At 42.4% G+C, this 13,473-nt stretch overlaps 1 protein-coding gene across 14 annotated transcripts in view; it reads left to right on the plus strand.

The window, feature by feature from the left end:
- The first annotated feature begins 6,549 nt into the window (after positions 1 to 6,549).
- The window catches only part of RIC8B (RIC8 guanine nucleotide exchange factor B), a 113,399-nt gene continuing 106,475 nt past the window's right edge, over positions 6,550 to 13,473 (plus strand). For all 14 annotated transcript variants that reach the window (XR_013401305.1, XR_001448193.3, XR_001448192.3 and 11 more), the window contains exon 1: positions 6,550 to 6,665. Coding sequence is in view for 7 of the 14 variants with exons in the window: in XM_015152671.3 (XP_015008157.1) it covers positions 6,582 to 6,665 (84 nt within the window). In the remaining 7 variants the exon portion in view is untranslated. The remainder of the gene's footprint in view (positions 6,666 to 13,473) is intronic.

Genomic DNA, 13,473 nt, shown 5'->3' on the forward strand with positions numbered 1-13,473 from the left:
CTGTTTTGACTGACCCTGAAACCCATGAAATTCAGATGTAGGCACTGCCCAAAAGTTGAGATAAAGCTGACTAATATGGGAAAAGCTCCCGGTATGTGCCCCCAGCTGAAAGGAGCTGGCAGTTCTTTGGCGGTAGACGCAATTTATTCTGTCCTCCTCCTTTCAGGGAAATGCTAATCCTTCATAGGCAACTCGAGGGGAAGACTAAAATGTGTTGATCATGAATGACAATAATCCTTTGTCCGCCGCCACCTCCTCCTAGGGTTGAACCTTAAGAGTTTAATCAAATGTTGGTAAGTAAATTAATGCCTTACTGCAAAAGAGGTGGTGGGAAGAAAGGTTGTGAGAATATATTTCCTCTGACATGTGAATCTCAATAAACTTAATTGCAAAGGCATCGATATGGGAAGGGGGTACTGAAAGAGTGTTTTAGATTCCTATTTACACACACATACACATAACAGTCACTATCCGAAAACTGTCTTACAGCATGTCAGTGTTAAAATGTTAACTTCAAAGTCTAAAGACGAAAGCAGCGCATTGGAATCACTTTGCTGTTGTTAAAAACAACAGCAGCAACATCAAAACTCATGCATTTGTGCATCCATAGGAACAGCAAGATGTTTAGCCCTGAATCTTCACATCTTTCTAAGGAAGGTTGCATTTTTCATTCCAGTTCAGCTAACATTTTAGTGGCTACTCCATGCCAGGTCCGCCTTGCTGGCCACTTTGACAGCCATCTCTTTTAACCCTTCCAACTTACTGCAAAGTAGGTATAATTATGCTCATTATGTTGAGAAAAATCGGTGCTCAAAGACGGCAAGTGATTTATCCCCGTACACCCAGAGTTAAAATTCAAACTAGAGTCTTTTGGCTTCAGGTTTTCCTGTTAGATACAAAAAATTGGTTGCCAGAAGGGTTTCAAGGAATTTGACAAATGATCGGCTTCTGAGACTCACACAGGGAGTCAGGGCTAAAGACCAGGTTTTCCAGTTCTCAGTCTGGGTTCTTTCACCACATGACAGCATTGCCACCCAAAGCGCTGGTTTTCCCGAGAGGTGTTTGGATGGGATTCCAAGTCAGCGAGATGCAAATAGGTCTGACCCACATTCCTGCTCTTGGGTAAATAAAAACTCCTAAAGGGCAGAGCCCATTTTGTGTGCTTAATCTAAGAGTCCCACTGTGGGTAGCCAATCAATATTAAACAACTAGAAGGACATTTGCCTAGGACTAACGGCATGGACTCAATTTAAGCAATCAGAATACAGTGAATATTACTGAGGAACCTCATAAAGGTGCTGAAAGGCTGAATCAAGTAAATTTTTAAGAGTTGGAAAAAAAAAAAACCCTTGAAGTCATCTAGTCCAACTCTAATTTTATGAGATAGAGATAAAATAATGTGCATAAAGACGTGAAGACAGTCAGCAACAGACTCTCCCTTCCTGTCTCCCAATTCTATTTAATTTTATGTCATACAGCATTGTAAGGTAACGTTTTCAGGAATGCAACATGTTGTAAGTTGAAGTTGGACTGGCTGGTTATAGAGTCATCATTGATTATGAAACATCTCTCACATTTAACTTTTCCTTTCCCACTGACCTCTAAGAAATCTCCATTGCTGGCTTTCAAGTTCAACCAACTTGGTATCATTTCTCAACAAGCATCTTGTTAATTTTGGCCTCCTGACCCTTTCTCACAGTATTTCCCCCTGTCTTGGAGCCCTCTATGCTCTCTCTACCATCCCTCTTTATAGATCACCTCCTTCAAGAAGACTACTCTGACTACTCTCCTTCCCATTAATGTTTATCTTGCTTTGATTTACACAGTACTATGCTCATTTCTTTTTTTCCTATCAGTAAAAAAGATCACTGTATTATTTAGTTGTTTCTTATATTCCCAAAGGACAGAATCAATTATTTCTACTTTTAAAATTTTTTTATGGTATCTAAGACAATGCTGTGCTCCAGTGAGTACTAAATATGGGTTAAAGGATAAAACTATGTTAAGTAACTTTGCTATAAAAGGAAGACTACATTCTTTTTTTTTTTTTCTTTTTTTTTTTTTTTTGAGACAGTGAGTCTCGCTCTGTCACCTAGGCTAGAGAGCAATGGCACATCTTGGCTCACTGCGACCTCTGACTTCCAGGTTCAAGAGATTCTCCTGCCTCAGCCTCCCAAGTAGCTGGGATTACAGGCATGCACCACCACGCCCAGCTAATTTTTGTATTTTTAGTAGAGATGGTGATTCACCATGTTGGCCAGGTTGGTCTCGAACTCCTGACTTCAAGAGATCCACCTGCCTTGGTCTCCTGAAGTGCTCGGATTACAGGCATGAGCCACCGCGCTCGGCTGAGACAGAATTCTTGGTAAAAAATGAAATAAAAATAACTTTTTTTTTTGAGATGGAGTTTCGCTCTTGTTGTCCAGGCTGGAGTGCAATGGCGTGATCTCGGCTCACCGCAACCTCCGCCTCCCGGGTTCAAGCAATTCTCCTGCCTCAGTCTCCCGAGTAGCTGGGATTACAGGCATGAACCACCAAACCCAGCTAATTTTTTTTTTTTTTTTTTTTTTTTTTTTAGTAGAGACGGGGTTTCTCCATGTTAGTCAGGCTGGTCTCGAACACCTGACCTCAGGTGATCCACCCACCTCGGCCTCCCGAAGTGCTGGGATTACAGGCATGAGCCACCACGCCTGGCCAAAAAAATAACTTTCATATCGTCAGGTTATTTCTCAAAGACTAATGAGATACATGAACATGAGTTTGGGGGTCTATCAAAAAACCAATTCAGCAGTAGATACTCTATCAAAATATTGATCCAGTGGTTCTCAATACTAGCTGCTTATTCAAATCAACTGAGAAGCTTTTAAAACTACCAGTATCCAGATTTCACCACAGATCAACTGAATCAGAATCTTTGGAAGTATGCCCAAGGGATGATTTGCACATATCATATTGATATTTGATTTGCACATATTGATTTTTCACATCCCCACTCTTATTAATAGGTTTTTCTAAAGAATGAGCATATTTAAAGGTGGTTTTGGTTTTCTGAGAATCACAAAATTTTAGAACTGAAAAATTTATAACTGAAATTATATCTGGATCAATCCCTTAGTTTAACAGCTAAGGACACTGTGGGACAATCCAGCTATTATTTCAGTTCTAAATTTCTAAACCTCAAGAAAAGTTGAGTGAGTGGCCTCACATAGCGAGGTGGTGGTTGCTGAGTGACAAGTCATATCTTGAATTAGTGGAATTCTCTGAACTCCAATTCTGGAGCTGTAGCCAATAGACCAAGCTGCTAAGGCTTTAAATTTCTGCTTTCTCCTAAAGAAAATGTATACTAAGTATTACAACAGTTGAATTTTAAAAGCTGTTAGCACCAGGTACTCATTAAAGACCTTCAATTTGGCACATTCCAACTAGCCCATTGTCATGGCAAGAGGAAATGCCACAGCAGGATATATCAAAGTCCAAAATAAATGACTAGTATCTATTTGCAGGCTTTTTCATTGGCCCTAACATGAAAGTCCATAACATTTCATGTTATCAGAGCCCAGGGTGCTTCTAGCCCTTAACTATACCACTTATTAGCAAACTTCTTTGCTTATGAGCCAGCTAATCAATACTCTGAACTTCCCTTTTCTCTGTAAAAAAGAAAATGTGCCTCTTATTGACCTTGCGATTTCAGCTATAGCAAGGATTAAACCAAATAATCTACGTGAAGATATTTAAAGAATTTAAAAGCTCTGTCCGTAGATATATATAGGATTACTATATTACTGCTTCTAAGAGCAACAACTTGTGAAAAAATATTTGTTGCTTTGATTGCCAAGGCTCTAAATCTTAATTCCTTGCTATCATGCCACTCAAGCATCACCAGGAAGTGGAGTCAGAACACGACTAGAGCCTCTAGTCCCTGAAAGTATCCCATAACTAATATTCAAGGAGGTAAAGTGATGCAGTGACCTAGGACTCAGCTAGTCTCGGCTCCATTCCCAGAGTCTGCTTGTAACTATTGACCTTGGACAAGCCACTTAATTTTTCTGGAACCAGAGTCTCGTCAGTGGTCAAAAGATGACTTGAATTAGAGTGAAAGATCCCTTTGAGTTATAAAATCAGAATATGAACATTTAATTAAAATTACTAAAGTACAACTTCCCAAGTCATTAATTCATCTGTTTTTACATTTTTAAAATCTCTTTTTAGAAGTACAGAGTTGGAGCCTAAAAACATAGCCTATTTCTGGCAAACAGACATTTCAAAGACATGTGTCTGAAATGTCAGAGACCTTCTAAAAATTCTAAAGAGAAACATCTCTATGGAAATAAGATACTTTGTGCTTGTTTAATATCCTCCCTGGGAGACCCTTGCTCCAAAAATAAATACATGGATACCCCCAAAGCACTTAATACTGTACTGGACACAGAGTAGGCACCCAAATACTTTGTTAACAGCTCTCAGTTTGAGTCCCAGTTCTTGTTACTTAACTCGTCTGACCCTGTTTTCTTATCTATAAAGTGGGAACAATACCTTCCCCAATGATCCATTGAGATTAGAAGTATTAAAATGTTCTGTAAACTGTTAAAAACAATCGCAAGATGTTACTATTAGCTTAGGAATTCAGCTAACTATTCCATGACCTTACCAAAATGTGCTTTTTGGAGAGATGGATTAAAATCTTTCTGACTTAATTTATTACAGAGCACCTAACCCAATGCCTGACTCAACAAATATGCTCAATAAATGTTTACTGCGTGGAAAGTATAATACACAGAAAGACCAAAAGCTCCATAAACTCAGGTACCATGTTCGTTCTTATTTCCAAATTCCCAGCATCTAGCAGAATATCTAGCACAGCATAGAAGAAATTCAATCATTAGATGAATAAACTTTTGCCCCCTCTAGTTCCTCTTCAGCACAGCTCAAGAGGGAGAGACTGGTAGGGGAGACATCAAGGACGACTACGGGTAAAGGCTGCTTGGAATGGAAAACTTGAAATTACTTGGAGAATTCACCCACTCTCCATCAAAAAAAGCTTGGGAGAGCAGAAAGAGCACAGGCTCTGAGTTCAAATTCAATTTCCAAAAATCTGCAATTTTGATAAATTAACCAATTACCCTCTCCAAGACTCAGTTTCCTCATCTTAATATGAGAATAACTCATATGGGTGCTCACTAGAATGGAAGCTCCATGAAGGCAGGGACTTTACTTTGGGCCCACTGTATCCACACTGCATTTAACAGTGCCTGGGCACAACACAGGCTCTCAAATATTTGTTGAATTCATGTGTATGAAATTGATAGAGCTAACACTGGTGAAGTATTAACAGAATGCCTGACACGTAATTACCACTGGGGCAATGGGAACCTTTGTCAGCACCACCGCCGCTACTGTATCGGTATTATTACAGTTCCTGGTGGTCGGAGAGCAGCCCCTTCGCGCGGTAAGGCCTGGTTTCAAACCTCGACTTTCCCATTCTCTGGCCGTGTGACTTAGGATAAATTACTTAAAACTATTCGGGTTCCTTTTTATTTCCACAAAAATTTGTGTTGGGAGAATTAGAGGATATGGGGAAATCACCTAAGAGAGTCTGGAGCCCCGGTGGCACGAGATGCATGCTAGAGATTAGTATTAAGGCAGAAAATCGCCGAGTCCTCTTTTATACAGATAACTGCCTTCGATTATTTCCCACATTACTGTAGCTGAGTACATAACAAGAATGCAAACAAGGGTGGAAGGAATTTCCGAGAACGAAACCGCTAAATGAGAAAAGGGAATTAAACCGGTGCTTGACAGTTCCCACCAAGGCATGGCAGTTTCCGCGACCGTCAGCCAGTCCAGCCAGCCCCGGCAGCCAAGGCTGGAGCAGGAGAGTCAGCGGTGTAAGGGACTACACCGAAGCAGAGGCTTACACCCTCCCTCTAACGGTCTCCCCGCCGCTGGCCTCAGGCGGCCGCCAGACTCCCGTTTCCGGCCTTCGCAGTACCACAGTTCCCAGCATGCCCTTGGCGGGAAGTCTTTCCGGCTGGATGACTACTAATCCCAGCATGCCATTCGGCACTCCAGTAAATTAGATGGAAGAGCGGGATAACCCCATTGCATGCAGGGAATTGCAGTCCATTTAGCGGCTGGTTCATAGATGGGCGGGGAAGAGCCGGGTTGCTCTTGTCCGCTGAGAATGATTCATAGAGGAGGGTCAGGAAAGAACGGTTCAATCTGTGAAAGCCCCCTTAAAAGACTGGACACTTCTCCGAGGGAGGGAGAGGCAGGAGAGCAAGCAGGACCTTGGGCCTGACTCCGCCTCGGTCCGCTAGCCAGGCCTCGACCAAGTCCTGGGCCTTGTCGGGGGCGGCCGTGAGGCGCCGGTTGCTGGGGGAGCGGTGACGTCGCGGGGTGAAAGTTGAGGGGCGGTGACGTCGGGCCGGCCCGGGCGGAGGCTGGCGGGTTGGAGGCAGGAGGGAGGGAGGGAAGGAGGGAAGGAAGGAAGCTGGGAAGGAGCGAGCGGGGGCGCGAGGCGTTTACCTGGAGGCAGCGGCTTGGGCGCGCAGAGCGGCCGCGGCTCCCCCGCACCTGCGGCCATGGATGAGGAGCGCGCCCTCTACATCGTCCGGGCCGGCGAAGCGGGGGCTATCGAGCGGGTCCTGAGGGATTACAGCGACAAGGTAAAGAGTCCTGGCTCCGGGCGTGCGGTATCGCACCCCCGGGCCGCCCTCCGTGCTTGCACATCGCATCCTTCCCCACCCCCTTCATTCCGGGGATGCGCATTGCTCTCCCCCGAAAACGTTTCCGGCTTGGGCATGCGTGTTTGTGCCCCCAGCCTTTTCCATCCGTGCATCCTGCATCCCACTATCCCCACTCTAGCGCCCACTCCTCTGATTCCTGGCCCAGCAGCTTGACCTCCGGTCCTCCTCTCAAGCGTGCAAGTCACACCCCCGGAATCCATAGATGTGCATCTGTGCCCCGTGCCTCACTCCTGGATGCATAAATGCATGCGAGGCTTCCTCACCTGTACGGTATAAAAATACATGCTTCCCTGCATAAACACGGCCCTTGACATGTATAAAACGTATCAGCAACGATGGCAGTTCTTTCTATACCTTTTGCACTGTACGGTTTTCAAGGCATTGATGTCTCATCTGTGGTCTCCTTTGATCCTCACAGTGTTTATAGGGTAGATGGTATCATCCTCCCCATTTTATAGATGAGGAAACCGAGGTGCAAAGAGCTGAAATCACGCCCAAGGTCATGGACATATAATGTTGTAAGTGGGTGGAGAATGTAACTCCTAATGATACCTACTATTTGTATCGCATTAACAGCTTTCCTATCCATTATCTCATTTAATCTTACAGCAATCCTGTGAGGTATTATCTGCATTTTGCAATTGAGACTCTAGATTGGTTAAATAACTTGCCCAAGGTCATACTTGGAGCTGGTATTCCAGTTTAGTTCTTTCCACTTTACAACTCTGCTGTAAAAAAGTATCTTATTATAAATCCCAGTCACTTCTCTGAACCTCTTTCTAAGAACCGTTAGCTCTTCATTACTTTTCTTTCCAGGAATTTTACATGCTTACTTCAAAAGATAGCCTGCCACACCTTTATCCTTTGGTTTAGAAGACTGCTTTATAGGAATGACTGGCGACTCCCTTCTGTGAAAACAAACCCAACACTAAGTCACAACCTAACTGTTAATGTTTTTCTTTCCTTTGCCCCCGTACATCATCTCCCCTTCAGTGTTTGCTTTGTACCCGCCACAGCATCCATCCACTTTGTATTATTGACAATTTGTGTCTTATTTTTGAATCTTTTCCACCCGGGGCAGAAATGGCATGCTGGCGGCTGAATTCCCGTTTAATCTTCCCAACAATCCTGTGAGGAGAGTGATGGTATTCCCCAATTCACAAATGATAAAATTTAGGATGATAATGTGGTCCCAAGTCCACACAGCCCCTGAGAGATAGAGCTGAGATTTGAATTTAGGTGGTCCAACTCCAAGTCCAGCGCTCTTTCTACCGTACTGTGTTGCTTTCCTTGGGAGGATACACAGGTTCTCTCTATTCATATCTTAGCTCCCTCACTTTCTGATATGCTTTACTGTTGAACATGTCTGCCTAATTTAGGAATAACTCATTTAATGCATAGTTGTACATATTGTGGAGATTATAATGATTTAACTCGATTTATTACTGCTTTCCAGAAAAGGCATGAGGCAGCTTCAAACTGATTTTCAGAAGCAAGAAATACAACAGAGAACTTGGCCATTTGTTGAATCAACTAATGTTTATTTAGCACTTATTATATGCCAGATACCCAGCAATAAATAGGAATTTGTTTCTGTGGGGAGGAAGGAGGAAAAACCTTCAACTGGATATAATCACCTTCTTTAATATTTCTCCTTCCCTTTATGGCTAAACTAATTAGATTCCAGATTTGCTTCCTCCAATTTATCTCTTCTCGTTGGTCTCCCTCCAGATTGGTATCTGCTTACCACTCCTGGCCAGGTGCTGTCAGAGCTTAAAACCTGAACATCTCCAGCTCCCCTTTTGTATTGCGAATGTTTTTAAGGTTGTTTTGCATGGTGTGTCTTGCTTAAGGTGGTATCTGAAGTGTTTCAGAAAATTCCCAAACACTTGTAATTTTAGGATCAAGCCTGAGAGTGCTCTGACTAGATGTGAATTGGGTCAGTTAGCTCTTTCAGAAGAAAGCACTCCCTTCTCTTTCCTTTTTGGAGATAGGGTCTGTATCTGTCGCCCAGGCTGGAGTGCACTGGTGTGATCATGGCTCGCTGCAGCGTCCATCTCCTCCCCGCTGCCCCTCCCACGTAGCTGGACTACAGGTGTGTGCCACAGCACTGGGCTAACTTTTTAAATTCATTTTTTGTAGAGATGGGGTCTCACTATGTTGCCCGGGCTGCTCTCAAACTGCTAGGCTCAAGCAATGCTCTCACCTTGGCCTCCCAGAGTGCTGGGATTATAGGTGTAAGCTACCGTGCCTGGCCAGAAATCTCTCATATTTAATACTGACTATAGTAGGGCCAGTATAGTAGGGCTGATTATAGTACAAAGAAAATGGCTGAGCATCATACTGCAGTGAGGTTGTGCCCCTCAAAGGGAGAGATTTTGAGAGCAGATGAATAGGAAGTGAATGTATGATCACAGTGGTTCAGGCAGTAAGAATGGGGAGGTGGATTTAAATTGCCCAGCTCTGTGGTATATGGAGTTTGGAACCCTCAAAAAAATAGTTGGGTACCATATACTTGAGTTTCCTTGTCTGGAAAAACGGATTTGAGAAATGTTTGGATTATGAGGTGATCATAGGGCATTGAGGAGTCCAACAGAGAGAAATGAATGCTGTGGACAGAGACTGGTTCATTGTTTGGGAGAGTAGTGGAGAGGTTCTTTGTGCTACCTTATTCCTCTAATAAAGCTAGTCCTTGAAAGGAGGCAGTCAAATATAGTGGAAAGGTGGTGGGATTTGGCATCAGATAAACTTGGTTCAAATCCCAACTCTGCCATTTATTAGCTTTATGACTATGGATAAATTATATTAAGCCTGTGAATCTCAGTTGCCTTATCTGTAAAATAGGGATAATATCACCATTCTCTTAAATTATCGTGAGGATTACATTAAATGATTAAATGAAATGTAATGCCAACACTGGGCACAATGCAGCTAGGAAGCACTCAGTAAGTTACAGTTATAATAACCAGGGTACCTAAAAGGTGTGGCCAGAGCCAGCTTGGCCACTGATCCTCAACTTAATGGCTTGTGTGGCCCTAAGATGAGTTACTTAACTTTGCTGTGGCTTAGTTTCCTCATCTGCCAAATGGAGATAATAATAGTAACTATATCATAGGCTTGTTATCAGGATTAAATGAGTTACATGTGTAAAGCATACAGAACAGTGCCTGCCACTGAGGAGGCACTCCGTAACTGTTAGCTTTGAACAAAAAAATTAAACGTGGCGTGAGTTGGCATAGCACAATATTAAAATTTGGAAATAATGCTCCATTCTTTCCCTTCTTTTTCTAATGGGTAGCAAAATACTTTGTACCACTTTCCGAGATACCTGTCGGGCTCCAGGAAACATCTAATTTCTACTGTGTTTTATATATATAGACTCTCATTTCCAAACCTTCTTGCTTCATTCACCGACCTTTGTTATCTTGGAGAGAGGAAAGATCTATCTATCCCGGAAAGAATGAAACTTGTCTGTTTGTCAAGGGCATAACAGAGCATAGGTCTCAGCATAGGCAAGTGTTTTTGTTTGTTTGTTTGTTTGTTTAATGGGTGGAGCAGTTAGTTGTTTTTCTGTCTAAATTCACCTGTTAACATTTATTGAGTACCTGCTATGTGCTATGTATTATCCCAAGCATTTTCACATTTCGTGTGTCATCTTATATTAATTCCTAGGAAATGGCAGACCTGGTCTTCAGATTCCATATCCTGGGATCTTTTTGCAGGGCTATGTTGCCTTTACCCTGTCTCTTCTGTGTTTTTGAGCACAGAAAAAGTTTCTTTTTCAGGAGTGGTATACTACAGTTATTCCTCAATATCCAAAGGGGATTGCTTCCAGGATCTCCTGTGCATACCAGAATCTTGTCAATACCAAAATCTTTGAATGCTTTAGTCCCTGATAAAAAACACTATAGTATTTGCATATAATCTGGGCACACCTTCCTTTTTTTTTTTCTTTTTGAGATGGAGTTTTGCTCTTGTTGCCCAGGCTGGAGTGCAATGGCGTGATCTTGGCTCACCACAACTTCCGCCTCCTGGGTTCAAGTGATTCTCTTGTTTCAGCCTGCTGAGAAGCTGGGATTACAGGCATGCACCACCATGCCCGGCTAATTTTGTATTTTTAGTGGAGACAGGGTTTCTCCATGTTGGTCAGGCTGGTCTCAAATTCCCAACCTCAGGTGATCTGCCCGCCTTGGCCTCCCAAAGTGCTGGGATTACAGGCGTGAGCCACTGAGCCCGGCTGGACATATCCTCCTATATACTTTTTTTTTTTTTTTGGAGACAGAGTCTTGCTCTGTCGCCCAGGCTGGAGTGCAGTAGCTTGATGTCGGCTAACTGCAACCTCCGCCTCCCAGGTTCAAGTGATTCTCTTGCCTCAGCTTCCCGAGTAGCTGGGACTACAGATGTGCGCCACCATGCCTGGCTAATTTTTGTACTTTTAGTGGAGACAGAGTTTCACCATGTTGGCCAGGCTGGTGGTGAACTCCTGATCTCAAGTGATCCGCTCACCTGGGCCTCCCAAAGTGTTGGGATTACAGGCGTGAGCTACTGTGCCTGGCCTCTCGTATATACTTTAAATAATCTCTAGATTACTTATAATACATAATACAATGTGAATGCTATACAGATAGTTGTACTGTATTATTTAGGGAATAATGCCAAGGAAAAAAAAGCCTGCACTTGTTCAACACAGGCACAATTTTTTTTTTCCCAAATATTTTCAAGCCATGATTGGTTGAATCCACAGATACAGAATCCTTTGGCTACTGTTGAGTCCTAATCACCTCCACTTTAGTTATAGAATGAACTGTTAATTTGGGGAAGTATGTATCATTCTAGTCTAGACTGTTCAAGCTCTTGCTCCCCACAGGCCTGTTCTTTTTTTTTCTAGAGATGGGGATCTCACCATGTTGCCTAGGCTGGAGGCTGGTCTTGAACTTCTGGGCCTCAGCCTCCCAAAGTGTTGAGATTACAGGCGTGAGGCACAGTGCCCAGACCTCAGGCCTTCTCTAATAACAGATTTAGTAGAGAGATTAGTTGTCACCATTATCATGATTATCAACAACAAACTGTGACTAAGGGCCCTGAGGTATGGAGTAGTATCATACCTCCATACCTGGATTCCTTACATCACAGGATATTTTATGTTAGAGGAAACTCAAAGTTAATAGGGCCCAACACCCTCGTTTAATAGATGACTCATCAACTATGATGATAACAGGCCACCTGGATGTATGATTACCGCATACATAGCAAATTCCAACAGGATTCCAGTTTTGAAGTATGGCAAGTTTTTGGCCAAATGAAAGGTATTTAAGATACAGACAGCTAGCTAGGTCTCTATAGTAGTCCTCATAGGAGAAGAAAACAAGACTGCTTGCAGTGAGGTCTTAATTCATGTGCTAGAAGAACCTGATTGATAGAAACCTAATATTGGGACAGTTCTATAAATATAGCCTCTACATTTGAATAAAATATGTAAATATCCAGGACCATGTAAGAGGACTTTTTGTTTTCTACTTTGGAAGTTGAGCTCTGACTCTTTGAGTTCACTCTGTGGGTTTTTGCAGAGAAGCATGTTTAGTGGGCTGTTCCTTTGTTATACTTTGTTCCTATGTCCAGATTATGTTATCTAATCTGTTTCTGATTTTTAGTTATAGAAGCAATCTCTGTTCATGAAACAGCACAACACACACCACCCCAATTAGGTTTATTCCCGTGTAGTAGTACTGTTTGAGTGTATCTTTAGAAATCTGTGAAATTACTCCTAGCTCTCTAATAGGTCAATATTTGGCCAGACACCACACCATAGGTTATTCAACAATAATAGTAGTAGCCATTGAACACTACTATGTGCAAGGTGCCATGCTTATAAAAAGATAAGGAAAACTTGATATAGGTAGTAAAGTTGAGTAACTTGGCCAAGTTTACACTTTTAGTAAGCAGTAAGACTGGACTCAAACTCAAGGTTGTCCGACTCCTGATCCTGAGCTTTTTAGAGCTGATTCATAGGGTATGAAACCTGCGGTGAGAGTCATAATGAGTCTGGTGTGTCACTGAGTTGTTAGCTTGCTTGGTCTCTAAATTGAACAATGGTTTAACTCTTTTTTTTTTTTTTTTTGAAATGGGGTTTTGCCGTGTTGCCCAGGCTGATCTCAAACTCCTGGGCTCAAGCCATCTGTCCACCTCGGCCCCCCAAAGTGTTAGGATTACAGGTGTGAGCCACCATGCCCAACCAGTTTAACTCTTTATATTTGATTTTTTTGCTCCTTTTTCTCTGGAAATTAAGCATGTAAAGAAGGTGAGATGGCCGAGTCTTGGCTAGGAAATACATGTACAGCTGGAAATGCTTGTTTTCTTTTTCCCCATTTCAGCCTTAGAAAGGGGAGAGAATAAAGATGGGGTACTGAATAAATTAAGTATGATCTAAGTTGGATAAAAGAACCCAGGTTTATAGAAGCCAACATCTATTGGATCCAAACAGTCTTAGAGGTTTGAGCTTCTGAATAGATTGGCACATTCCAGATTCAATTTGTAGTGCCTCACATACCATTATATTTTCTAATTAAGAGCAACAGAATAATTAGACCTTGGTACTGTTCTGAATTCCCACCTTAAAAGATTAATTCTACATAGGAACTGTATAAAAGACACTTTTATAACTTACTGAGTGTCTTTCCAAAAGACAATTTATTTTTCTGTCCCCTTACCATAAATGCCAAAAAAAAGT

This window comes from Macaca mulatta, chromosome 11 (assembly GCF_049350105.2).
Source record: "Macaca mulatta isolate MMU2019108-1 chromosome 11, T2T-MMU8v2.0, whole genome shotgun sequence".
In the NCBI taxonomy this organism is placed as follows: domain Eukaryota; kingdom Metazoa; phylum Chordata; class Mammalia; order Primates; family Cercopithecidae; genus Macaca; species Macaca mulatta.